General features: G+C 44.1%; 1 protein-coding gene across 1 annotated transcript in view; it reads right to left on the bottom strand.

The window, feature by feature from the left end:
- REV1 (REV1 DNA directed polymerase) overlaps positions 1–25431 on the bottom strand; it is a 475128-nt gene that overhangs the window by 16729 nt on the left and 432968 nt on the right. The window contains exons 20-22 of the mRNA XM_086934725.1: positions 19033–19253; positions 15235–15391; positions 1457–1559 (exon numbers count right to left, since the gene is read on the bottom strand). Of these exons, the coding sequence (XP_086790851.1) occupies positions 1457–1559; positions 15235–15391; positions 19033–19253 (481 nt within the window). The remainder of the gene's footprint in view (positions 1–1456; positions 1560–15234; positions 15392–19032; positions 19254–25431) is intronic.

Genomic DNA, 25431 nt, shown 5'->3' with positions numbered 1-25431 from the left:
TACTCTGATCCACCCTTGGATCACACCGGACACTTCTCCTTCACATCGCCTGCAGCATCTTCAGCTTCAAGCACCAAGAACCTGCTTGACGAAACCCGACGCCACTTCGACCCTATGCACCCGCTTCCTGTGGGTGAGGTAACATTGCAATGCCGGTGTCCCCACACTGGTACACACCTCTAGAGTCTGTGTCTAAAGTTTTGTCCATCTAGGTTCAGCGGAAGTATCCTTAAACTCTATTTGTGTAACTTTTACGTACCATCGACTTTACATTGGTGCATGCGTGTGCTTTAAGCGCTGCACACGAATCCCGCGGGCTTTTCCCGACTTCAGCATTGCTTGTCCCGACTGCTCTCAGCGATTCCCTAGGCCCTAGGCCTAACCACTGTTCGATTGGTATCACATACCACTTTCTTAATATATGGTTTGAGTGGCCACCCGCCCTCATCCATAATTGTGCAACTTTGTATGTTATACTGTGCTTTTGATTTAACGCTTGTGCCCCTTTGCTCATAAAGAGTACTGGGGATTATTTTAGTAATAAACACATATATTTTTATAATATATACTTGTGTGGTGTCCTTTCATTTGATATTACAGGATTGCGATTGGTAAAACAGCTCGCTTAACACGACCTCTTGAGTTTAGCCTTTAAGGCTACTTAGTCTATGCTACCATTAAGATAGCTTGTCTATAAGGTTGACTTGCAACCAGACACCATAAGGGATTGTTTGGACTGATACAAGGTGGTTCCAGAATTGGAAACATCATATATCAGGCCAACTTCTCAATCTTTCAGTTATCACACCTGGCAGTGTGATTAGAGATATACTTACAACATTTGTTAACAGCCAGCATTTTGTGGATCACTAGGAAATCCTTTCTATAGGAAGGAAAATGGCAGAAAACTGAATACAAATGTAACCACTAGCAACCAGTATCCACAATAATGTTATATATAGCAACTTGGATATCAAGAGAAATTCCAACTAATGGTTTGGAACATAACCTCTAAAACAAAAGAGAAGGAGCAACTTGTATATATCACATTTTGAAATTAACCACCTAAAAAGCATATCTTGTGCTCAATATGTTGTATTGATGCAACTTATTAATTTTCAAAATGACAATTATACAGAGCTCGTTTGCTTGCCATCCAGGAGTGTGTCATACAAATGCCACAAGCAAACATTCTCTCTCAGAACCTAAACACCCCCCAATAACTCATTGAAAAGTAACTTTGAGAGTATACCACTCTACTGCCTTTCGGCTAGATATGCGCTATACAAACACCACTTTCATAATTACACAAATTATGACTTTGGCTTGAACATTAAAATCACTCTGACCCACCCAATCTGTACCCTAGCCTAATGAGTCATGTGCAGAAAAGAACCATCCACTAAATATTACAGATCAATCTTATCAGAAACTGTTGATCCAAGTTTGCTGTTACCTTTTCATGTACTTTATAACAAGATCCAGAGTTTCCAAATCCTTCTCTTCTATCAGATCTGTGCAGTATTTTACAACTTGTAGGATATCTTCCTCCATTGGATCTAGGAAAAACCAAATAACAGAAACATAAGTAAGAATAGTTGCTAACTTTTAATTGATGCCCTCTACAGTGATCAAAGATTTAAATAGCTCTTTAATGTGGCTCCAGTGGAGAGTTACATAAAAACTGAGATGCAGTCTGCCATCAGCTATCATGCTGGAGACCTATGTCACCCCACTAGCACTTAATGTAATCACTTTTGCAAAGAAAGTGTGAAACGAGTACAAATGTATTTAGATCCTTCTCCTGAAAAAAGTACCACCACCACTGGGTTTTCTAAATGGAAAGCACTGTATACATTTTGAAGAAAACTAATCCAAATATGGGGTTCTCAATTGTTTAGCTGTTTCTTGAAGTAAACTCGTCCAATTCTTACTGGCTTCCAATGCCTACCAGCCTTGGCATTTATGACAATATCCCTTTAATGGACACATTTCTTTCAGGCACTATCATAATTGAGTTCCATTCACTCACATGGCTCTGTGCAGGTGAACAGGCATTCCTCATTACTAGTAGAGAACACATGTTTACATCAGTTTAAATGTTTTTTAAAGTACATAGGTTATGGTGAAAGGCATGAGACAATATAGGATCAGTGTGAGGCACATTGAGATAGACATAGAGGAACACATTGGGATAGCTCTCCCTGCCCACACTATGAGTGTGCATGCAAGATTGCAAGTCAACTGGACTCCCAGCTGGTGTAAGATTTCTGCACAATCAAGTGACCACACGACAGGTGCTATGCTCAGAGATTCTTAGTGAAGGGAGGGTGGGGTTCAGATCCCTGCCAACCTGCTTTGCTAGAAGCACTCGTATGCTTGGGCACCCTATTTATATGTGTGTAAGTGTATAGTAATAAAAAGTAACTGACTTGCAATTCTAAGTTGACTTGCAATTCTAAGTTTCCAGCATGGATATTCTCTATCAATTCATTAACATAATGTATTTGTGTATGTAGGGGATCCTTTTAAAATACATAGTTTTCAAGATTGAAAATGTAAAGAAGTCTTGTCTAAAGCAGGCAACATTTTCGGTGCTTTTTAAAAGGCTAATTAAATCAAAACAATCAGGATAATGATTGACTCTCCCCCTCAACACACGGTCTTAAAACAAATCAGCAGGAAATGGTGTTTCCATGTAGCAGGATGTAATCTAACATACACATGGGCCCAAAAAAACTGACAGGGACACCCTGTACCAGCATTCCTGCACGGAGAAGGTGCAGTCAATCCGGGCAAGAGCCCTTCCCTTTAGAGCTTCAAAGCGTCATCGCTGCCCCGCTGTGCCGGCCCACACAATCTTACAGGGACTTACTAATCTGTCCCAGCATCCCTGCACGGAGGAGCAGCAAAGCAGGGTGGGAGCCTTTCTCTGAAGCACTATAAAGTGCCTTCACTGCCCTGCTGTGTGGGGTGCACAAAAACTGAAATGGACTACCTGTCTCACAACTACTGCACGACGGAGGAGTACCCAACCAGAGTGGGATTCCTTCTCTGAAGTACTATAATGCACCATCGCTACAGGCCCCTCCAAGCCCATTAAATCCAGGATAAGGCAGGGCCACCCCCCGCCTCTTCAGCTATCTACTTTGCAAGGAACAAAGGTACAGTGTTTCTCTTTCTCTCTATTGTTCAATACCTCCCTTAATGCTGAAACCAGGAGGGTGAAGCTGTTGCAGATGATCCCACCCCTGCTCAAACTCTTTAATAGCCTACCTCCCTTTGCCACTAATTTCAAATCTAATGGGAAAAATAAAACAGATTACCAGTCCCACAGGTGCTACCTCATAGAACAAACAATCAAAACAAGTGGCAGAGAACTGTGTGGTTAGAAATATAGAGAAACTCATTGAGGAAGTTGAAAGCAAATTGAAGACAAACACTCCGTGCAAGGAGGGTCTAATTAAAGGGGAAAAGGTGGCTGAAATTTTCAAGAAAAAGTCTAAGACATCTAGGCAAATCGACTACCCAGCTGCACAACTAGTTTGAAAACCAAACCTTTCTAACTCGAATGAATGCTCAATCATTTGCAGTGCAGGTAATATGGAAGTAATAACTCCTAATGCACAAATAGGTAGGACGTCCTGGTGCCGGGATTCACTTCAATTAATCAACCACCAAAGCACCCAATGAGTCCTTCTAATAAACACAGAGCTGATGAACCAACTAATAATGCTGGACCAGCAACACTTGCAGAGGCTGTTAGCCTCATTAATGCTCCGAGAGGGGAGAGAAGTGATCCAAAGCGAGAAATCACTAGGATTGTGGACACTCGGGCCAAATCAACTTGGGTGGTCCTACAAGCATTATTAGTTGTGGGACATCTCAATTTTTTGCCCACTCCTGCTATGCCTCCTGGATGACCCAATAAGCTGAAATGCAAGATCCTCCAATGAAGTATGATACAGGTACTACTATAGGGCATGGACCTTCTGACAGTGCTGACAGTGCGTACATAAGAAGGAACAATTTCAATTCCAATAAGGTGGAGATCTATCCTTGGTTCCACGCAATCCTAAGGACCACTGCTCATTTCCTAAAGTAGTTCCTAACAATAGTTTTTATGTTCCCTGCTCACGAGTTCAACTGGGTCAAACGGTGTACATGTTGAAAGTCCCCAAACTACCCTTTGATGCTATCAAAGGCAGAGACTCTTAAGAACAAAGCTGTTTGATGGATTTAGAATGTCCGATATCGTTATTCAATTGCGTATTCAGATACTGTTTGCATTGCACATGGGGTCAATGGGATTCAGTTGAAGTGAAATTGATTGATACAGAGTTAGCTGAAGGCTTGATTATGCTAGATCAACACACTTCCCATCCAGAGGGATCCGAAATTTAGTTTAAGTTGAAACTTCCGATTGATGGTCAAGAGGGATCAGGCGCAATATTGTCAAGAGCTGCAAAGCCATGTTGACCGTAGCTCCATCCATGGAAACGGACATAACAGCACTAAATTGACTCCCATTAGTACTCGTTGCTTCAAAGGAAAATAATGACCCAATAGAGAATGATCAAGGCATCTATTGGACTAGTCAGGGAAGTGACAAAACAATCTTATCACACATGCAAGGAAACTTATACAAATCCAAAGTGCCCATAGAGAATACATTGGACCTTAAAAATGTGTTTTGTACCAAGATTGGTTCAAGGATCAAATATGAGAATAAATCATGTTCAGTAAACCATATCAGGCTATTGAACTGGAACATTGCAGGAATGTAATCTAAATTAGCCAATGAGGACTGGGGAAAATGTATTGATTAGCACCACTTATGCCTCTTTCATGAGACTTGAGCCACTAGTCAAATATATATAAAGAGAAAAAGGCGAGAGATAGTAGGTTATAAGCGTGCGCTCAATTGTCATATGTAATTTTGGAACATATAAGGCTGCTTCTAGGGATAAGGATGACGTCTATCAAACCGTCACCATTAGATGTAGAAAATCCATATCAACAAATATATACACGTTCTATCCCGAGCAAATTTGAACAGTCTATTATGCAAATTATGAGTCCAGATGAAACAATACAGTCCACATGAGTGTTATCTTCTTCGTTAATGTTCAAAACAGCATCCTTATGTCATAGCCAACACGTGTTGTGTCTATTTAGCAGTATATGCATACAGACTTCATCAGGGCAACACATGTAGTGAGATACTGGTAACACCAATAACTACCAGTTCCTAATGGCGCGTTTTGAAGTAAAATCAATATTCAACATGGAATACACGTAAAGTTAACACTCCAAGTATAAAGCTGTCTATCCCCTCGTCAGGGAATAATCAAGTCTCGCAATCGAGTAAACTGCGGGTTCGGATAAAGTGGCAGCACAAGTTCAGCGCCTAGCCCGAGTTCAGCCACTAGCGTCTAGATTTTACTTCAAAACGCGCCATTAGGAACTGGTAGATGTTAAAAGACCCATATGAAGGCCATTGAATGAACTGAAAGTGATCACGATCCTCTCCTGTTAGAACTAGAAGGGTCCCAAATCAGAGAATAGACATGTCCTGATGCATTCCCCTCAGAAAACAATAGTGTTAACTAACAACAGATAAAATGTTAGATAGGTGGACTTGTACAACACTGTGAATTCTAGGTAAGAGATTTACTAATGATCAACTTTAGTATTAGCCTCACTAGTGGATCAGGCTTGACAAATTGTTTTTTAACTGCAGAGAACCTTTCCAGAATGATATTAAAAACCTTCAATACCTCCCTAAAATGGGCAAATGGTTCAATCATGACTGTAGAGAGGCAAAAACTGCACTTGTTGAGGCTATAAAAATATCAATAGAAACAAAACAACTGAATGCAGGTGGAAGTATACTAATATTGTCAAATCCTGAAAGACCAAATGGGAAAACAACATTTGGGAGGACCAGCTAGAAGACGGCAAGTTAAAAGATAGTGGAGGGTTTTGGCACTTAGTGACAAATGGAGGGTGCAAGGATTACTCTTGCCCAGAAACCCAAATAGCATCAGAGGAGTGGGTAGAATATTTCTCATCCTTCTACTCTGAATCAGATCATAGTGTAGATCTGTGGCCTATGTTATCGACAGAAAATAAAGGGGGCAAGTGAGAGTTAGTGGAATTTTTGTTGAAATAAACCCTTAACGCGATAAAGGCCCAAGAAACGCCTGGACAAGATCACCTCCGATTTGTATCATTCAGAACCATTAATATGGGAACCGTATATAAATAAATTGTGCAATGCCATGGCTGCAGGAGCCCTAATTCCTAACTCTTGGAAGGGAGCAGAAATGATACCAATCTTCAAGTATAATGCTAGACCTATTCCCTCCAAATTTAGCCCAAACCCCTTATTGATAACATGCAAAAGGTTTATAGCAAGCAATTTCTTACAAGACTTTGGGAGTGGATATCTGCTAATGCACAAGTTACTACTTGTGTAACGATATATCTGTAAGAGACACTAACTAATGTCTCTTACAGATATATCGTTACACAAGTAGTAACTTGTACATCTGAAAGAGACACGTTAGTGATAGATTCCTTACCTTAGAATAGATACCCCAGCAATACCAACCCCGGTGGTGGGTCTGCGAAAAAGATTACACCAGAAAGTCACGGAGAACAGAACGGCCAAAGAAGCTGTCTCTCCGGACTTGACTGTCAATACAATCTCTTCAGTGGCGAACAGATCTAACTAAGGCTCTCCCTACTGGTGAAAGAGACCTTGCACCACCTCCGAGTGAAGACGCCATTCAAAATCCATCATGCACTGGCAGCTCAGTTTGTCCGCCCTGGCGTTCAGTGAACCTGCCAGGTGGTGAACCACCAGAGAAATGCCCAGATGCTCCAGCCATGTCCAGAGGCGAAGAGCCTCTTGGCATAGGGTCCATGACCCCACCCCGTCCTGTTTGTTGCAGGACCACATGGCAGTGGTATCTTTGAACACCTGCACGACTCTTCCCTTGATAGAAGGAAGGAATGCCTTCAGTGCATGACGAATCGCCCGGAGATCCAAAAGGTTGATGTGGAGCCCGGACTCCCCCGGAGACCAGAGGCCTCTGAGAGGGATCTGCTGTTGACCCAATCCTGGTTAGTTATCCACCACTAATACTGACTTGCAGCCCTCTGCGAGATCTGGACGACATCAGAAAGATTCTCCATATGCTGCACCCACTGGAATCTAAGGTCCCACTGCAGAGCCCGCATATGCCATCTGGCATGATCCACCAGCGTGATGCAGGAGGCCAAGAAGTCCAGCAGCCTCATGGTTATTCTCACCTAAATCCGGGATAGAGGCTGAAACATTGGTATCATAGCCCGAATATCCCGGACTCGCTGCTAGGGAGGATAAGCCCAAAACTGCGCTGTATCCAGTACTGCCCCGATGAAAAGGATCTGCTGAGTGAGAGTCAGGAGTGACTTCGGCACTTTGATAGTGAACCCCAGTGAATGCAGAAGGTCCGCCGTAATTTGGATGTGGGAGACGACAGCCTGGGGGGAGCCTGCCTTCAACAGCCAGTCGTCGAAAGGGAAAGATTGGAACCCCTGATCTACGCAGATTAGCTGCAACAACCACCATCACTTTCATGAACACCTGAGGGGCGCTGGTATGGCCAAAGGGGAACACAGTAAACAGAAAATGATCGTGGCCTACTGTAAACCTTAGGTAACAGCGGCGGGCAGGCAGGACGGGGATGTGAAAGCACTCATCCTGCAAGTCCACTGCTACCATCCAGTCTCCAGGGTCGAAGGCAGACAAGACCTGAGCTAACATGAGCATTCTGAACTTCCCCTTCCAGAGAAAGCAGTTGACGTCCCTGAGATCTAAGATAGGAGGCAGGCCTTTGTCCTTCTTGGATCCCAGGAAGTAGGGGGAGTAGCAACCACGACCTACTTCTGGCACATGCACATGCACTTGTTCAATGGCTCCCTTGGCCAAGAGAGCTGAAACTTCCTGGCGGAGAAGAGACAGATGATCCTCCGACATGCGATGGAGTGTTGGCAGCATTGAGGGAGGGGTAGTCTCAAAGGGGAGGGAGATTATAAAAAAAAGGAGGGGGTGGGTGGGAGGAGAGGTATAGGGAAGGTAGGGGAAGTGCAAGACCCATTAGTCTCAAACCGTCAAGGCTGTTGATATCTATCGCATCAGTGTGTGTGCGCGGCTGGCGCCTGCCTAGTTATCCCTGCTCTCCCGGCATCTAAGGCAGTGGGGGTTCCTCACTTTCTTCGTGCGATCGGATATATGTTTGCAGTGGACTCCATATATCTTTAGGTTAGGACTGAGCGGGCATTAGGTACCAATATGCCGCCAGTTGCTCTTGGCAGAATGCTGCGTCTCTTAGCCACTCTTCTCTGTGCGGTATCCATGTCATACCCCAACTCATTGCAATACGTCTCTTAGCAAGCAGGAGAAGCATAGCTGTCAAATTTCTGCTGTCAGATGGGTGGTCTCCAACATAGCCATGCAGCGCCGTCAATGGGGGATCTCTCCATGGGCAGGCCGGCATTTCATCCATAGCGTCAAAAATGGTCACCCAGTAGTGTTGTATTTGGGGGCACTCCCACGCAAGGTGAATGAAAGTCACGTTGCAGGAGCTACATCTCTGGCATCGCCCCTCAGGGATCAGTCCGATCTTGTGAAGCCAAGCTGGAGTCCTGTAAAGGTGGTGGAGGAACATGAAGTATATGAGGTGTAGTCTGTAATTTGGGAAGAGTGCGTGTGCCTGCATGCAGCAGAATGTCCATAGTTCCTGCGTGATTGAAATGTCCAATGTGGCCTCCCATTCCTGATGAGCGCACGGTGTGCAAACTGGAGCCGTGTGTTGCAAATCAGAGTATAGGCGTGTAATGATCTTGCGTGCGTATGGTGCTGTCGCAGTAGGGCCATCATGCGCTCAATGGCCACTGCAAATAATAGGGACGACAGGGGGTACCCTTGTCTAGGACCCTGGGGACAGGGAACAAAGTTGTTATTATGCCATTGACCTTGATCCGCGCCGGCGGTGTAGAGTATAGGAGCGTTATTAACTTGATGAACTTGGAGCTAGGTCCTATGCGTCCGAGTACGGCAAATAAGTATGGCCATTCGAGAGAATCGAATGCCTTAGTGGCATCAAGAAAGATAGCGGCGGCCTACAGCTGTGGGTCCACCTCCTGCATTGTGGCGAAGAGCGTGCAGAGATTATGGGCCGGGGCTTTACCCGGAACGAAACCGCACAGGTCCGGGCGCAGCACCATGGGCAGCACCGCAACAAGCTTGGCAAGGATCTTGTTGTCCACGTTGATCTTATCGAGCGGCTGGTATGAGTCGCATGTCAGGGGGTCTTTGTCAGGTTTTAAAATTGTGATGAGTGCCGCCCGTACCGATGGGTGGAGGATCCCCTGTTCTACCGACTACTCGTACATACTTATTAGATGTGGGGCGGGTAAATTAGCATATTCCTTGTAAAAAGCAGCCAATAAACCTTTAAGTCCAGGTGTATTGTCACCTGGAAGCGCCCAGATAGTCCTAATGACCTCCTCTTCTGTAAATGGTTTATCAAGGTATGCCCTATGTCCCTGCTCTAGCCACAGTAGCTGCAGCGTGTCAAAGAACTCCACCAGCTCGGGAGGTGACGATTCTTGTTGTGCCCGATAAAGGGAAGCGTAAAAAGAGATAACTTCAGCTTGAACAGCTGATTGGCTCACTGCCGGACCACAGTCAGAACTGCTTAGCTCAGGTTCATAATCACTGGCCCAGGGTTTCTGGAGAAGCCCCGCCAGCGTCTTTCCTGCGCGCTCTCCCTCTCCGTAGCTCCAGGCTCTGGCTTCCTTGCCAAGAAAGTGTGTTTCCCTCAAGACCGCCTCCCGAAACTCATCCTGTTTATCTTTAATGGCACACACCAGGTTGTTATCTTTGCTGGTAAAAAACTCCTGCTCCAGGCCCTGTATTTCGCTTTCTAATCCTTACTGCCTGTTTGGCAGTACATTCACCCAGTATGCCCATTTTAAGGGCCTCTCAACGGGTTGAAGTGGAATCTACTGTGCCTCTGTTGAGTAGAAAAAATTCAGATAAGGCCTGTCTAATAGTTTCGGGGAATACGCACTTCGGGCCACTTCTCTTATTCCCCCGCCGCTAGATTACGCCTGGCATGTAGCTTCCAGATGTTCAGAGCTACGGGTCCCCACTCTGTGCGGGTGATTTGCTGGTGACAATGATAGTTCGCTTCGACTGGCCACCATATGACTGGTGCCTATCCCCTGTCAGGTAGGTCATTGTGTTGTGTTCATAATGTGTTGGGGTAGACAGATACACATTTTTCCATAGGAAACAAGGAAAGGAGGAGACAATAGATGACTATGTATCTGCTCTTAAAGATCTAGCGATTAACTGTCGCTTTGGGGGACTACACGATGAACTAATAAGGGATCAAATAGTTGTGCAAGGTTCAAACGAGAACATCCAAGATAATCTTTGGGCAAAGGGGGAGTACCCACTACAGAACGTAATAGATATAGCGAGGAAAGCAGAGCTTAGTGGATGGTGTGCCAAAGCTGTGTTGAAAGACGAAAAAATAAATAAAGAAGGTGACCAGGTCAGCAAAGTGTCCGATCAAAAGAGTTGGAAAGTCAGCAAGCAAACTGTAAGAAAGGAAGACAATATCCAACCAGAAAGAAGAATAGAGAAACGGGGCAAAGGATATTGTTACCGATGCCTAAGCACTGCACACATGGCTTATGATTTTAGATGTCCCGCCCGTGAAGCAAGGTGCAAATTCTGTGGACTGATTGGTCATTTCAACAAGGCATGTAATAGAAAGAAACCTCAACATGTAAAAGCAGTGGTAGATGAAGATGAGTTGGATGACGACACAGATGAAGACATCAACATGTACATCCTCAACATAGACGATGAACAAGAACAAGTAAAGGAATCAGGAAAAGGAGCTAAGACTAGAAAACCGATGTGTACCATGACTATTGGTGGGGTGGAAATAAATATAGCTGTAGATTCAGGCTCACCTTACACCATCGTGAATGAAAAGGTTTGGAAAGCAAAATTCAAGGAGGTGATCGGTGAGAGACTCAGTAAACCGGACATATTTATCAAATCATTTGAGGAAAAACCAATTGAAATATTAGGGTACAGGACACTCAGGTTCATATTCAAGAGTAGAGAGGCTCAATGGATGGACCAAGGAAGTCTAGGAATCAAGCTGGATCCTAACAGCCGTGCGCCAGTGCTTATCACGACAGACGCATACGACTACGCTGAATCTCAAAGAAGAATGCCTACCAAGACTGACAATGAAACTAAAACAAATTAAATGGTTGAGCCACACATAGCAAATGTAAGGGCATGTTCCAGCAAAATAACAAGAGATGAATGGTTGGAGGAACAAACGAAAAACAAAGACATAGTAATACCATCCATGCCTTGGGAAATGATTGGTATCGATGTAATTGGACCGGTGTCTGTCGGGAATGAATTACAATATATAATGGTTATAATGGACCACTACACGAAATGGCCAGAAGTAAGGGTCAATATAAAAGCCAATTCCCTGCACGTGGTCCAATTCTTGGAAGACACCTTTACGCGTGAGGGATTACCTAAAAAGTTAGTAAGTGGAAACGGGGTACAATTCACCTCAGACATATTCAAAGGATACATGAAGAAGCACCGCATCGAACACATAACAATGTCAAAACACCACCCTGCGGGCAACGGAGTCGTAGAAAAATTTAACCGAGTACTTGAAGGCAATATTCTGATAGCCACTTCAGACCAACTAGACTGGAAGAGAGAAATAATGAAAACAGTATGGGCTTACAGGATAACGCCGTGCGAGTCTACTGGCAACAGCCCATTTGAACTTATGCGCGGACGGACTCCACTTGCAAAGGACAATGTGGGCTGGGTTAAGGCTGCCCGCAGGGTACACTGGTCTACAGTGGTGGTGAAAGAAAGACTAGCTCAAGCACGATGTAGGAGCAAGAGTTACGACGACAAGAAACCTGGGCGCAGGGAGGTGGAAATGAAGGCTGGAGATGTGGCGAAGGCAAGAGGATGCAGACACGTCGGCAAGGGTCAAGAGATATACACCCAACCTCTTACCGTTCGTAAATGGTACCGCAATTCTGCACGCCTGAGTGATGGTAAAGCCTGGCGTTTCTCAGCATGGTCACCTCGCAAACATCCCGGAAACGATACAGTGGGCAACACACTGTTTAAACCCACAGCAGTGCAATCCAGAACATGGAAGGGTAGTACGGCAAGACAATACTTTTCTGACACTAAATCTGACATGGAACTTCCTGCGACCCTAGGGCAGAGGAGTGATGAGGGTGAGCACGAAGGCACCCCACCAGAGAACTGTTTGGCCTCTTCATCCAGACCTGCAGGCACAAGGTGCAGGCTACCTGTCATCCCGGTCTGTGACCTGGCGCAACCTATGGACAGAGGCAGGGCTGGTAGACTGTTTGGACCGTCAGCTAAACTTGAGGACTATATATGTGGGTAGCGGAGCCTTATGCTCCCTTCCTGTTTTTGTTGGTTCCGGTTCTCCCCAAGGCAAGGGGATGTGTTGTGTTCATAATACGTGTGTCCCTCATGGGACACCTTACCCTGTGTGCTCGCCAGTGTCCCTGCGAGGACACCATACCAGCAGTGAGGTCACCAGCTGATAACTGTCAGAAGTGACAGTTACCAGCTGATCGCCGAGCTGACTGCAGCTGCGCTCCACGCTTGAGGAGCATGCGTGTTAGTCTTGAATAAAGGAGTTAAACATCTACTTCGTGTTCGTAATTCTTAACACATTGTGCAGCCATATTGCAGCTGCTCACAAAGCCACGGGGGCATCACCTCGTCCTTGGTCGCCAAAACTCTGCTACACTAGGGGCAATTGCTTAGTGGGTCAATATGATTAATGGCGGTGTGAGAGTAGTGTCTCTATGCAGCAGGGGCGCTCCCAAGCTCTCTCAACTGCTGATTCCAGCGCCATTGGGTGGGTCTTCCTTCACCACAGTACGATCTCAGGCACTTGTGGTGAGGCAGTGTGAAGCCCCCTAACCCGAAGCATCCCATTTGTCTCCGATCAACCCCTTGCCCAGGTTCTGGTCCTCCATACGGAGCGTGTCTGCTCAGCGGGCACCGGGGGGTCACTCCAGATCCCGCCGCATCAGGCCCACGTCATCAGTCCGGTCCGGGCCAGAAATGCCCCTCGCTCGGAGTCTGGGCGTACTGCCGGCCATATTCCTGCAATGTAGTCCGCGCAGGGCCGACTGGCAGGACTCACGCGTGGGAGCCGGCCGCATCAACAGGGCACGGGCACCCGTGCCTAAAGGCGGTCTAGGCAGCAGGTGTCGGCCGCCTTACCTTCCCAGCCGCCGGCCAGGGGGTCCATGTCTCTCCCAGCTCTCCGGTCTTGCTCCGGGCCGCTGCCTCCTGCCACTTGCTCAACTTACTACGTCACCTCTTCTGCCCTCCTGTAGGCTGCAACTCTGCGGTTCGATAGCAGCGCCGAGGGCGCTATCCCACCAACCTGTATGCAGCAAGATTTACCTCAATTGAGGCAGTAGTCTCTCTGGTTAGGTTCTCTGTAGTTTAAAGCGTCTGTGGCGACCGGGTAATTGGATAAATGACTGATTGTTAGTCCTGCTGCCGGAGCTCGGCTACAGAGTGGCCATCTTGGCGTCGGGCTCTCAAGCGCCCCCTACTACTAGTAAGCACTTTAACTGCATCCAGTTACATCTGTCATCAACTACAAGAGCCTGGCGGTTCCATTTACTGGAGAGTTAATGTGACATTTGGACCATTTTTTGTTGGGGTGGGATTCACAGTATATTTGGGAATGTGGACTTGTGGAGTCTAAAAATATTTATTTGCTTTAGAGACAGTTTAGCAGAGTCTCCGCTGCCCAATACCAGAGCTGGGGAAAAAACAGCACAAAGACAATATGCATCATAGCTCAGTTGATAAACAGTTATATTCAGTCTAGTACATGTAGTCTTCTTGACTGGTGACTTAAAGCCCAAGTAAAAGGAGTGGAATCTGAAGGTTCCTACAACAGCAGACAACTGCTTAAACCTATGCAATTTGAATATGATGGATTTCCGTGTTTGCACTGTAAAACCTTTTCAGGGTCTCTGTAAGAACTTGCTAAGACCTTCTGGCTCATTCTACTGTTCCTTGTTTTAAATACCCTACATTTCCTATATGTAAATTAAAACACATGTTCCATAAGATCTATTACTTGGACTGGGTAGGGATAGTGTATACTGTATCCAGGTTCAAAAAGCCCTACCAGCTCCTGGAGAAAGCTTTCACTACTCAACCTACCTACTGTAGAGTGGAGGTGCCTTGGTCATTCAGTTGGAGATCAGTAGTATCTGTGGCCTACAAACAGGAGTATTAAATGATTGGCAACAGGTTGGGATCAGACACAGGCACCTAAAGGGACCACAATTCACATGCCAACCACAGTAATCTGATGCACATGCTGTATAAGGAGTAGTGATGATATATATAGGTGCTGGAATGATCCTGAACTATACTTTACCCAGTCTTGCGAGGGTGGGGCATGAGATATAAAAATAGCTACTCTAAGTGCACAGCCATAAATGTTAGCTAGGAACGACCTTGGTGTGACGGAATGTTGTTGTTGTTTCATTAATCTTATGTTAAACATAATTGTACTGCATTATACTGTTTTCTATAATGTAGGTTATGGGGCTGAGAAAAAGCCAAAATAGAAAAATGGACACATAAATCTATTGGGACATGGTAAATTATGGGCGCAGGAGACAATTGTTATCAAACCTGTCGGACACACACATTGTACTATAATCACTGTATATTAACTGTGTATTGATGCACTCCTTAAACCCAGTTAAATGTGACTAAGTTGTCCTGTCTCAATACAAACCCATGTACATATAAACGCCACCAGATCAAATCCAACATGTTTATTGTACTTTATCCCATGTGTAAAAAGTAACTTGTATACAAAAATGCAAATAAAGAAATTTAAACACAAAGAACAGGAGTATTAAATGATAGCAGTCAGTGGGCAATATCCACAATGTGCCCTGACTGTTACAGGTTCCAGATAGAAGCTATTACGGAAACACTCAGCAATTTAATTTTTACAGACGTTACAAAACAAGGAAACATGCAAAATACGAATAGATAATGTCCAACATAGGAATCACCTGCAATTGTTGTAATCCATTCTTTGAGTAACGTCTTAACATCATTATATTCAATGGCCCCAGCCAGATTAGGAGTTTGTGGTTTAAATGAAACAGGTGTTTCTGTCTGCATAGCTGGTGACCCTGAAGCTTTTGAGGTTGAGGGGCATGGTTCAGCCTGTAAAAATAAAGACATGCATAGGTATCTAGATTCTACTTTTGTAATAGTCTTTTAACAGAGTGCACCAGTGTAATATACATGAACATGCGACTGAAAATGATACTCAAAATGTACATACAAAAATCTTTAATTACATACAAGTATAAGCTTCAAAGCATTTACAAGTAGCAATGACAGACAAGAAACAAGCACTGCCAAATCCAACAGGTTTCGCTTTTGAGACTTTTTGGCATTGTCAAGGGTTTTTACTCATGTTGTACAGCATGGATAAATTGGAGAAAAAAAACGTTGCGTCATTTTGTAGGGGAGCACACCATGCATACTTAGCAGGTAGGGGAGAAGCAAGCAAGTGGCTCATAGGGATCCCTGGACTGGAAAAAGTATGGAATGACAGGTCTGGTAGCCAGGAGATGGTGGTGGAGAGGGCGTGGGAGATTGTGGATGAGTTGGAGGAGAAAGCAATGGAGTGGGTGCCTGGGGTGGTGGGCTTGTGTCCCTGTACATTTGCTTCTTGGGGTGGCAAGGTCTAGTGGACTCAAAACCCGGCTCGTCCTCAAAGGTGAGCCTGTGTTTCTTGGGGATGCAAGAAAGCACAAGTGGATCCTTGCCTGATGGCGCCTTGGTGAGGATCTTGCTGGTGTCTGGGTGGATGTTCTCTGTTTGGCATCAGGGACCTTAGAGAGAGCTAGAAGGATCTGGGCCTTGGTACTCAAATTGTGACCCAATTGAGCCAGGTGGCTCTGTCATTTAACACCATGCAGGAGTTTGCAATTTGCAAACAAAATCACGAAATTCGGTCTTTTGAAAATCCAAGGCAAGTTTTTTTTGTCAAAAGCCCTTGCCCCAAAAAAACAAAAACATCTTGGAACTTGACTTAACCTGTTTTTTATTGACACTGCACTGCTTTACTAGGTCAGTAAATGGAGGTTGGGTAGGTGACACCACTTCCAGCTTCCGGGAGGCCTAGCAGGCCTCCTAGAAGCTCATAACAAACCACCAGGATAAACAGAAAAATACTGCTGAAGACCGCGACACAACAGATAGCTGAGTAGCCCAACCTCCTTTGGCACTACTTTGTAGTGGCCCCACTCTTGTCCTCCTCCTTCCAACGTTACAGGAGGCAGAGTTGCCTACCAATGTGACCTGATGCTCTTGGAGGGTGCTTGGTAGGCATTGAGGCCTGGTTCGGGGTTCAACCGGCACGGGCATTGGAGATGGATCTGAAGCTAGTTGCCATTTATGGCTCGGCGCTCAACTCCCCTCTCCTGCAGAAGAGGTGCTCTTACTCTGCATATGTTTGGCAACGAGGCTTTATTAACTGGCGTTTGGCTGTCGGCATCAAAGCTACAGACCTGGACATGTTTCTAGTGTGTGGGCCAGAAGACTTCAGAGCCAGAGCCTCAGCATTTATGCATTCATTATTAGAGGCATTTGTGGAGACAGGCTTCAGGTTGGGTGTGCCTAACACCACAGGAAGCCGCAAGTTTCTTCTTCTTTGGCCTTAGGCGGGTCTGGTTCCTTGAAGATGTGTGGGTCTAGTGTGAGGGTTGCCGCTGCATTTTATGATGCACCCAGCATTTCTCCCTTCAGTACCTTAGTGATTTCTTACAGCAGACGGCAGGACAGAAGTCGCAGGCGGTGTTGTCATAGTCGTGTAAGAGGCAGAAGTTGCAGACACTGTGCTGACCCGACCATAGTTATTTGGTGTTGCACCTAGACCAGAATTGGAAGGATGTACGTTCCTTATCCTCCCCAAGCATTCTCTAACACTACAACCTGTGCATCAGTGTCAGGTGGCATTCAGTGCAGGAGAACTGATTGTGGGCGATGTAAGTCATTAAATGTCAGTTGCAGAGGAGGCAGCTGTGAGGTGAAGGTTCACCAGTTATCTAGGTTGAATAGCTGGGCCTAAAAAGGCAAAAAAATGTAGTGATCTCAAAGCTATTGCCCAAAATGTTGGAACTCAATGGTGGAAGAAAACAATCTGAGGTGGAGTCTGTGTCCTTGTGCATTGTGGACTATGGGAGCAGTTACAACAGATCTTTTGACTGAGTTCTTTGAACACAAACAATTTGTAACGTCCAAGCCCAACACTAAATGGCATGAGGTATGCAGAGTATGCACATCTGAAGCCACACATGCTACAAACACAATGTTTAATCAAAAGTTTGTATGTATGTCTATAATATTTATAGAGCACAACTATCACTCAGAGGAGCATCCTTGCACTGAGCGAGACTGTGTATAAGATTCAGAGTATAACTGCAAAAATCTGATAAGTGAGAGATATAAGGAGTCTGGGGCTCCAAAACTCCAGGTTTTCAAGGATTTCCTGAAACTTAGTCCTGACTGAATGAAGTGGCGATGGCTAGGAAAAAAGTGTGAATCTCTGTTATGTACAAAGCCGCCATTTTAACATCGGCTCCCCCACCATGTAACCAAACATGGAAATAGAAACCAAACACTATCATGCGCAGACCACTGCTTCCATACTATTGATTATAACTGAGCCCTTTGTTTAGTTCTCCCCGGTGCACATACTTGTTAATTGATACACAGTGCTGGGGGTAACTGAGATAAACATTCCTACCATCGTGAACTAAGCAAGGATCATCCACTGGTTTGATGTAATAATGGATATCCGTGACGTGTATTTGGTTCAATATCTATTGCATGTCCCACTGCATTCCACAGAGAGCTCTGGCTACAACTGGACCAATTACATAAGCAATATGTTTGACCGTAGTGCTCCTAATGAAGATGCTACACAATATACACATTAAGTCAAGCAGGAAGATAAGATTGTGTATTTACCGTCAAAGATAGTTGACTAATTCCATATGAAGCATTAATGGTGATGTCTAACCTTATATAGGTAATGAAGAATTCAAAATGTCTTTTTACTGTAAACCTATAATTATGGAAACAGACCGTTAATCAACAAAGTAACATCTACTCATAGATGTATGATAATGGCATACTGATAGCGATTTAGACCAGCACACTAATAATTACTCTATAAATTCCAGTGAGGCCCACCTACCATAAGATTCTATATTTTTCTTCAACAATCCCCTAGCTTCTTCTCTATCAGTGGGAGAGGATAGAGATAATACCAGGCAATGGAGCACTTACACACACATTAAATCTTCTGCCTGTCCCGAACTTTTGCTGGTATGCTTCCTAGGTTCTCTACATGAGGCTCTCACAACCTCATACTGGCCTACAGCCTGAAAGAAAACGAGTATAGGAGATGTCTACTGCTAATTGCTGTGGATCTTTCCAAACCACGGGGGGGACCTACACATTTCATCAAAAGCTTAGATGCCTGTAGTTGGGCTGGAATTATCACATTCAGGCACAGTTGTGGAAACATTCTCCTAAAGTCAGGTTGGTTTGGGCATACATGATAGGCTCTTGAATAGCGTGCCTGAACCTCTCCAGCCATCCACTGGGTGGAGGTAATGCGCCCCACCACCCCCCAGTGGCAGTGATTTCTGTAGATCTGCCTTAATCATGGCTAGATGAAAAATGTTGCATCAGCATTTCAAATGCTGCCAGCCGTTAAAGTGGTCATTGTCATTACTCCTAAAATGAAGATAAATAATTACTCAAGTGTGCCCAGTAAATACGCTTACCTGGGGATTGCAAGGCGCAGTGTTTTCATGTTTTAGGAATCCATCTATTAGCTTCTGTGGACTTCCAGAAGTAATTAAAGCACTTTTGGCTGGACTTCCAACGAGTTTCTTTTTCAAAATATTTTGGATTGTTTTAACCGGACTGACTTGGATCTTTTTTCTGTTCCTCTTTTTGCCTTTAACTGCAGCTTTCTTTATGTGCAGCAGATGATTCTTCGATGCTGGAAAATAAAGAAACTTTCATATTAACTGTGTCTGGTTGTCGAAAGAAAGTTAGCATCTTTAATAGACATTTTTGCATGCATTCAACCTTTTATTACTACATGTACACTTGTGTCTCTATCAGAAAGAGGTCCGTGGTTTTCAGAGATCTGAGGTGCCCAGAGCCTTAAGAGCTCCTAAGCCACACTATTGCAAGAGGTATAAATGAATATTTATGTCCTAAGCAGCAACGCATGCACAACTATAATGACGTGTCATAAGTTACGCATCTGTAACTTTAGCTCTCCAGGTTTGACTTTGTTCAAAGGTGCACATTATTCACATTATCCTCACCTACTGGTATATTTAATATGACAGCATTAAATACACCTTTCACAGAATCCCATTCTTTGAATTAGTTTCTTTTTTAATATTTTCTTTATTAATCCATAAATGATAATAATATTCTCAACAATTGCAATTCATTGTGAAAGAAAAGCTAGTTACAAAGAACTAAAAGAAGAGCAAAGTAAATCAGAGTAATGCATTTATAAAATGTTGTTCTACCCCACCCTCCTCACCCTACCCACCCCTAGGAGTTGGCCTCACTATGTTATCTTTAATTCAGGTATAAGTTGCTTTGTACCTTATAATTCACCCATTCTTCTCAATCCATCTAGCCAATGGTGTACAGGAGTGTTGTCCCCTTTTTGCATGTGTAGCTTTTTCCAAATTATAATGTGATAGTAGCCGAGAGAGCCATTGCTGGTAACCTGGGGGGTTAGGATCCAGCCAGGCAGATGCTAGTCATAGGCGTAGAATCGCCATACCAATAAACACTAGTTATTCTCCGGGCTTCCCCTGCATGTCCTGGCAACACCAAGTCAAATCAACGTCGGAGAGAAAGAGCAGACAATACCCAGCGCCTCCTTAAAGAAGCTGGTAATTTCTTGTTTTAGTCTGCTCAGTGCATCGCAGGAGGCAAAGATATGGCTAAGGACTGCCTAATATAAAGTGCACCGAGGACAAAGAGTTCCTCTCCCTGACACCCATTTAGCAATCCTTTTCGGAGTACAAAAAAGCAAAAAGCCTGATTTCTAATATTGAGCCTGGAGCCAGGCAGGAATTAAAATATTCTGTGCTAGTTTATCTGAGTGAAAAAAATACACTTTCCGGGATTCCCATCTCCGCTTTCCACTTTAGGGCCCTATCTTCCATGTCATCTAACATTAGTGAATTAAAAAAGTTGTACACAACTCCAATGGATAGATCTCTTCATTCTTTATCAATATCATTATTATTAGCTAACCCTATCGGACGCCCCCCCCCCCCTTCTTATTTAGAAAGTCCTGGATTTGTAGGTTTTTGTAAAAGTCTCTCCTATGTAATCATATCATTCTCTGAGGTTTTCAAAAGAGACAAGCCCTGTTCGAGGGGAAAAAGGCTCCAGGTTTAGTCAGACTCGCCTCACTCCATCTTTTTATAATTGAGCCTTTAAAAATGTCTGGCAAGTTGGGATTATTACAAAGTGGTGTGTAGAAGTTCAAACGACCGAAACCAATTAGTTTCCGGGCAGATTTCATAATTCTAAATCCCCTTTGTAGCGTTTTAAAGTGAACTTTCTTATAATGGTTGTCGTTTAGATATCTCCAGAGCCACCCCCATGCTTCAGCACCTATTACGAGTTCGAGCGGGGTCAGAATTTCTTCTGTCTCACTATCTATCGGCTTTTCCTGTAAAAGCACTAGATTGTATAATATTGTAGTAGCCCAATAATACAGACTAATATTTGGTAGGGCCAATCCTCCCCTTTCCTTGGGTAAAGAGATATTTAAATGCCCTTCTAGGTTTAGCATATCCCCAAATGAATCGGGAGAATAGGTCCTCCATTCCTTTGAGGCATTTAGTGTCAAATTCGAGCGGGATTGCCTGCAACAGGTACAAAAATTTGGGGAAAAACAACATTTTGATAATATTACACCTACAATAATGGATAAGTGTGGATCATGCAATCTCACCATGTCTGGTTTTGTTTTAGCAATTAGTGGCTCGATATTATCTTTTACTATGCTATCGATGTTTGCAGAGATATCAACACCAAGATATATTGCATTTTTTACTACTCGAGTATCATTAGTCGTTATATTCTCATTACGGATGATTTGTGTCTTGCTTCGATTGAGGGAGTACCCTGAGAGTGTCCCAAATCTCGCCGCCTCTACTTCGATTTCTTCTATAGCCGCATCTGGATTGGGAGTCACTAGAGCAATATCATCGGCGTATGCCAATACTTTGGTTTCCCAACCATAGGTAACAATAGGCATAATGGCCCTGTTGTGTTCTAGTTGGCGTAAAAAGGGATCTATGTATATTGCAAATAGTAGCGGCGAGTTTGGGCAACCCTGCCGGGTGCCCCTCATTATTTTGAATGCGTCTGAGTTCCCCATTAACAAAAATTCTGGTGGTGGGATTAAAGTAAATCATTTTGAAGGCCCGTAAAAGCTCCTTTCCGATTCCGACCCTTGACAGAGTTTCCCATAAAAAGGCCAGGAGACCCTGTCAAAGGCCTTTTCTGCATCCAACAAAATTAGTGCGATTGGGTCCCTAGAGATGTTTGCCGCATCAAGAAGAGAGATGACCTTTCTGATATGATCAGTCGTCCACCGCCCTGGTATGAACCCATGTTGTCAAATGGAAATAACCTTATGTATTACGGTGGCCAAAAATGTAGCAAGGATTTTTGAATAAATTTTGCTATTGCTATTAATTAATGTTATGGGGCAGTAAGACCCGGGCTCGGACGGGGTTATATGTATTTAAGAAAAACTAAAATTTTGGCCCGTGACCAGGATTCTGCCGGTCTGCCACCCATAAATACATGTGTGAATAGCTGTGTCATGCACTCTTTCAGTTGTGTTGCAAATATTTTGTAGAACTCGAGGGATATGCTATCTTAGCCAGTGACTTTGCCGTAAGGGAGACTGTTGATACACAACAGTATCTCTATCTATTGCGGAAGCTCTTCCAGCTGTAGCTGGTCTTTCTGTGAGAATTGTTCTGTAGGAATCCGATTAAGATATGCAGCCACATCCTCTGAATTACCTGACGTGTCCTCACAGTAAAGCTTTTGGAAGTATGAGTAGAATACTTTTCAAATTCCTGCTGGGTCTGAGATCATCCCCTTCTCGGGGTCTTTAGTTTCTACAGTTATATTCAGAGTTGCTTTTTGTCTGGCTCGGATAGCAAGATGATGACCCACTTGCTCGCTACACTCATATGCTTCCTTTCGCCAAGCGGCTAGTTTGTCCGCAGCACCTTTAGCTATTATCTTCATTGTTGCTGCCTTAGCAACTTTGACTTTTGCCTGTGCTTCGGTATGATCACCCTCACTTTGCAATGCTGTGATTAATATTACTTCTGCAGCAGTTAATCTGCCTTGAGAGTAATTTATCGCAAAGTGCTTTTTTTTTATTCAGGGATAGTGAAAATCTGAGTGTTTCCCCACGTATGCCTGCTTTAAGCGTATCCCAAACGACTTCGACTCCAGCGCTCCCTATATTCTCCTTAGGAAATTGAGGTATCAACTCCCTCCTCATATAATCAAAGTATTCTTCATTAAAAAGGACACGTTCAAAACTCCATGTGAAAGCACAACCCCCCTTAGACCCTCTTCCCTTGATCTCTACAATTAGAGGGTTATGATCAGCCAATATCCAGGGGGTTTTCTCAATAGAGCAGTCATGCAGTAGAGTGTGAGACGCAAAAATAAAGTCTATTCTTGCATGTTTGTTGTGTGGTGCGAAATGTAAGTAAACCCGGGGTCTATAGGATTCCACCAGATCCAGAGATCGATAAGCGCATGTTCCAGACAGAGTGCCCTTAATGCCTGAAAAACACTTTTGGTTTGCGGCCACTATATACCCAGCCTGATTCTAAACTTATATTCTTGTCGGCAGGCAAATTTATGTTGAAGTCCCCGCAGATTATTATCGGGAGTGCCCAGGCAGCTAGTTCATTATTATTAATATGATGAAACACTGTTGGATCGTCTAAGGTGCTGCCATAAATGGAGCATATCGCGATTGGAGCTCCATTATTCCTGCGGCATTCAGTGATTACCCATCTCCCGAACTGGTAAATTAATGCTCGGCTGAATTATAAAGAACGATTGAATGTTAGAATTGCAACGCTGCATATCAGAGAATTTTGAGTTGTGGCCCCGTGGAAAAAGGAGGAACAGGAGAATAGGCAACTCCGCAATAGCCTCTGCATTGTAGGCATTGCGGAAGGAAACAATCCCAGGAACTTCATGATCACGCTCCTCAATAGGGCCTTCCGGGAACAAAGAGATCCAGAGGGCACACAGATTTTCTTTAACACCTTCAAAACATCCTTCATCTACTCCTCAGCATCCTCGTGCTATACTTCAGTAACTTTCTCCTGCGCCAAACACATTATGATTTGGTCACACCAACAACCTAGAGGGAATTTAACGGAATCACTTTCTTCACTAGGCCCGACTTCGCTCATACCACAGTTGAGCGTAGATGGAGGTTGAGACAGCTTTTTAAACCCTTTCAACAACTTGGGGCCGAAGTGTATCTACAGAATCCTGCTCGCCTAAAGATTGTATACAAGGGGACTACGCGCAGCTTTATCTCCGAAATACAGGCCCAAGCATATCTACAAGAGATTACTGATCAAAATGGGGTCAAATCGTAGTGGTCAAAGTTCTCAACATTATGCCTTTATGCTCCTTTGTAGTCTCATAATGCTAATATCATATATATATATTTTTTCTTTTTTCTTTCTCTCGCTTTCATTTCCTTTAAGGCATATGCCAGCATAAGAGCCTCTTAATAGGTCGAATTGGCCTATTACGGATTTTATTAATGACTGGCAAAATCTTGAGTTGGAAATTGTAGAATATCTTTATTGTTTTTTGTTTCCTGCTTCTTGTATAATGCATGCTTTACTATATTCACCAAGGGTGTCACAAACGTGGGGGTTGAAGACCGGCGGGAGATGCTTTGATTGCTCAGATGCCATTATCCTGGCTCGGGTCGTGCCAGGTAACTTCAGTTATAGGTGGTGGGAGGGGAAGGGAACGGGGGTATATAGAGGGGGGGGGGAGGAAGCGGGGGTATATGGGGGGAGGGGTTGGCTCAATGGGAGTAAGATTTGCAGTTCCTCGTTCTTCTTTAGATACAGTTTTTCATTTAAATATAGATGAGTAAGCTTCGTATAGCTACAATCAATATCTGTGATCTCAATGACAACTGGACTGTGGTCATTAAAGGCCGATGTGATCAGCATGCAAGAAACACATATTGAAAACGCACAGTAACACTTATTAGGAACGCTCGGGTACACTTTGAATTATATTCTTTATCGATGCATATCATTAGGAGTGCGGGTAAGAGGCTCACCACAATGAGACATTTTTTCCAAGTTCTTTCTCTCTTCCCAGTACATCTAGGTAGCAATTCTTGATGAGTAAGAGGTATGATTGGCATACAGTGCCATTATTCAAATTAGATTCTTGATCATGCACATCATAGGATGACAGGAAACAATTTCCAATCTAGCGTTCGCTTTTGACTGCACATATGGGCACCAGTACTAGAAGAATGTACAGCCTTCTTCAGGGGTAGCATTTCTATCAGGAGTAGTGTGGGAAGACCGGTTGATAAGACATTTGCTGGAAGGTTCCATAATTTCTGCCATATAAATATGGGAAAACAATGTATTTTGACTACTACTCTGATGTTTACAGGGCATTCTGGGCAAGGAAACATGCAGGGATCAACGCAAGCTATGCCACCCTGGATTCCACTGGGCCCCCACTATTCGGAAAAAAACAACTGTTGCCATGGTTTCATGGTTGTGGGATGGCCCTGAGCCGAAATACGGCAGCCACCAGCTTTGGAAGTGAATGAAAACAGGGATTTTTTGGGGGCGTTGTTTTGACATATGATTAGGCAAAGGGGGGATAAACCCTTCCCCACCTCCAATTTTACCTCACTCTGGGAGCAGAAATACTTTCCGATTACATTTCTCATCTTATTCCCTGGTTCTCTGATGGGCTTCCTGACCCCTGTGGGGAGCACCTTATTGGTTAATACCCGATCTGCACTCAGAAAGGTGAAGAAAAAGTATCTGGGGCTCAAGGAATTGGTTGACGGGGGAATGGGAAGG

This window comes from Lissotriton vulgaris, chromosome 8, assembly GCF_964263255.1.
Source record: "Lissotriton vulgaris chromosome 8, aLisVul1.2, whole genome shotgun sequence".
In the NCBI taxonomy this organism is placed as follows: domain Eukaryota; kingdom Metazoa; phylum Chordata; class Amphibia; order Caudata; family Salamandridae; genus Lissotriton; species Lissotriton vulgaris.
The sequence above is the reverse complement of the archived record's forward strand: the minus strand, read 5'-3'. Positions and strand labels throughout refer to the sequence as shown.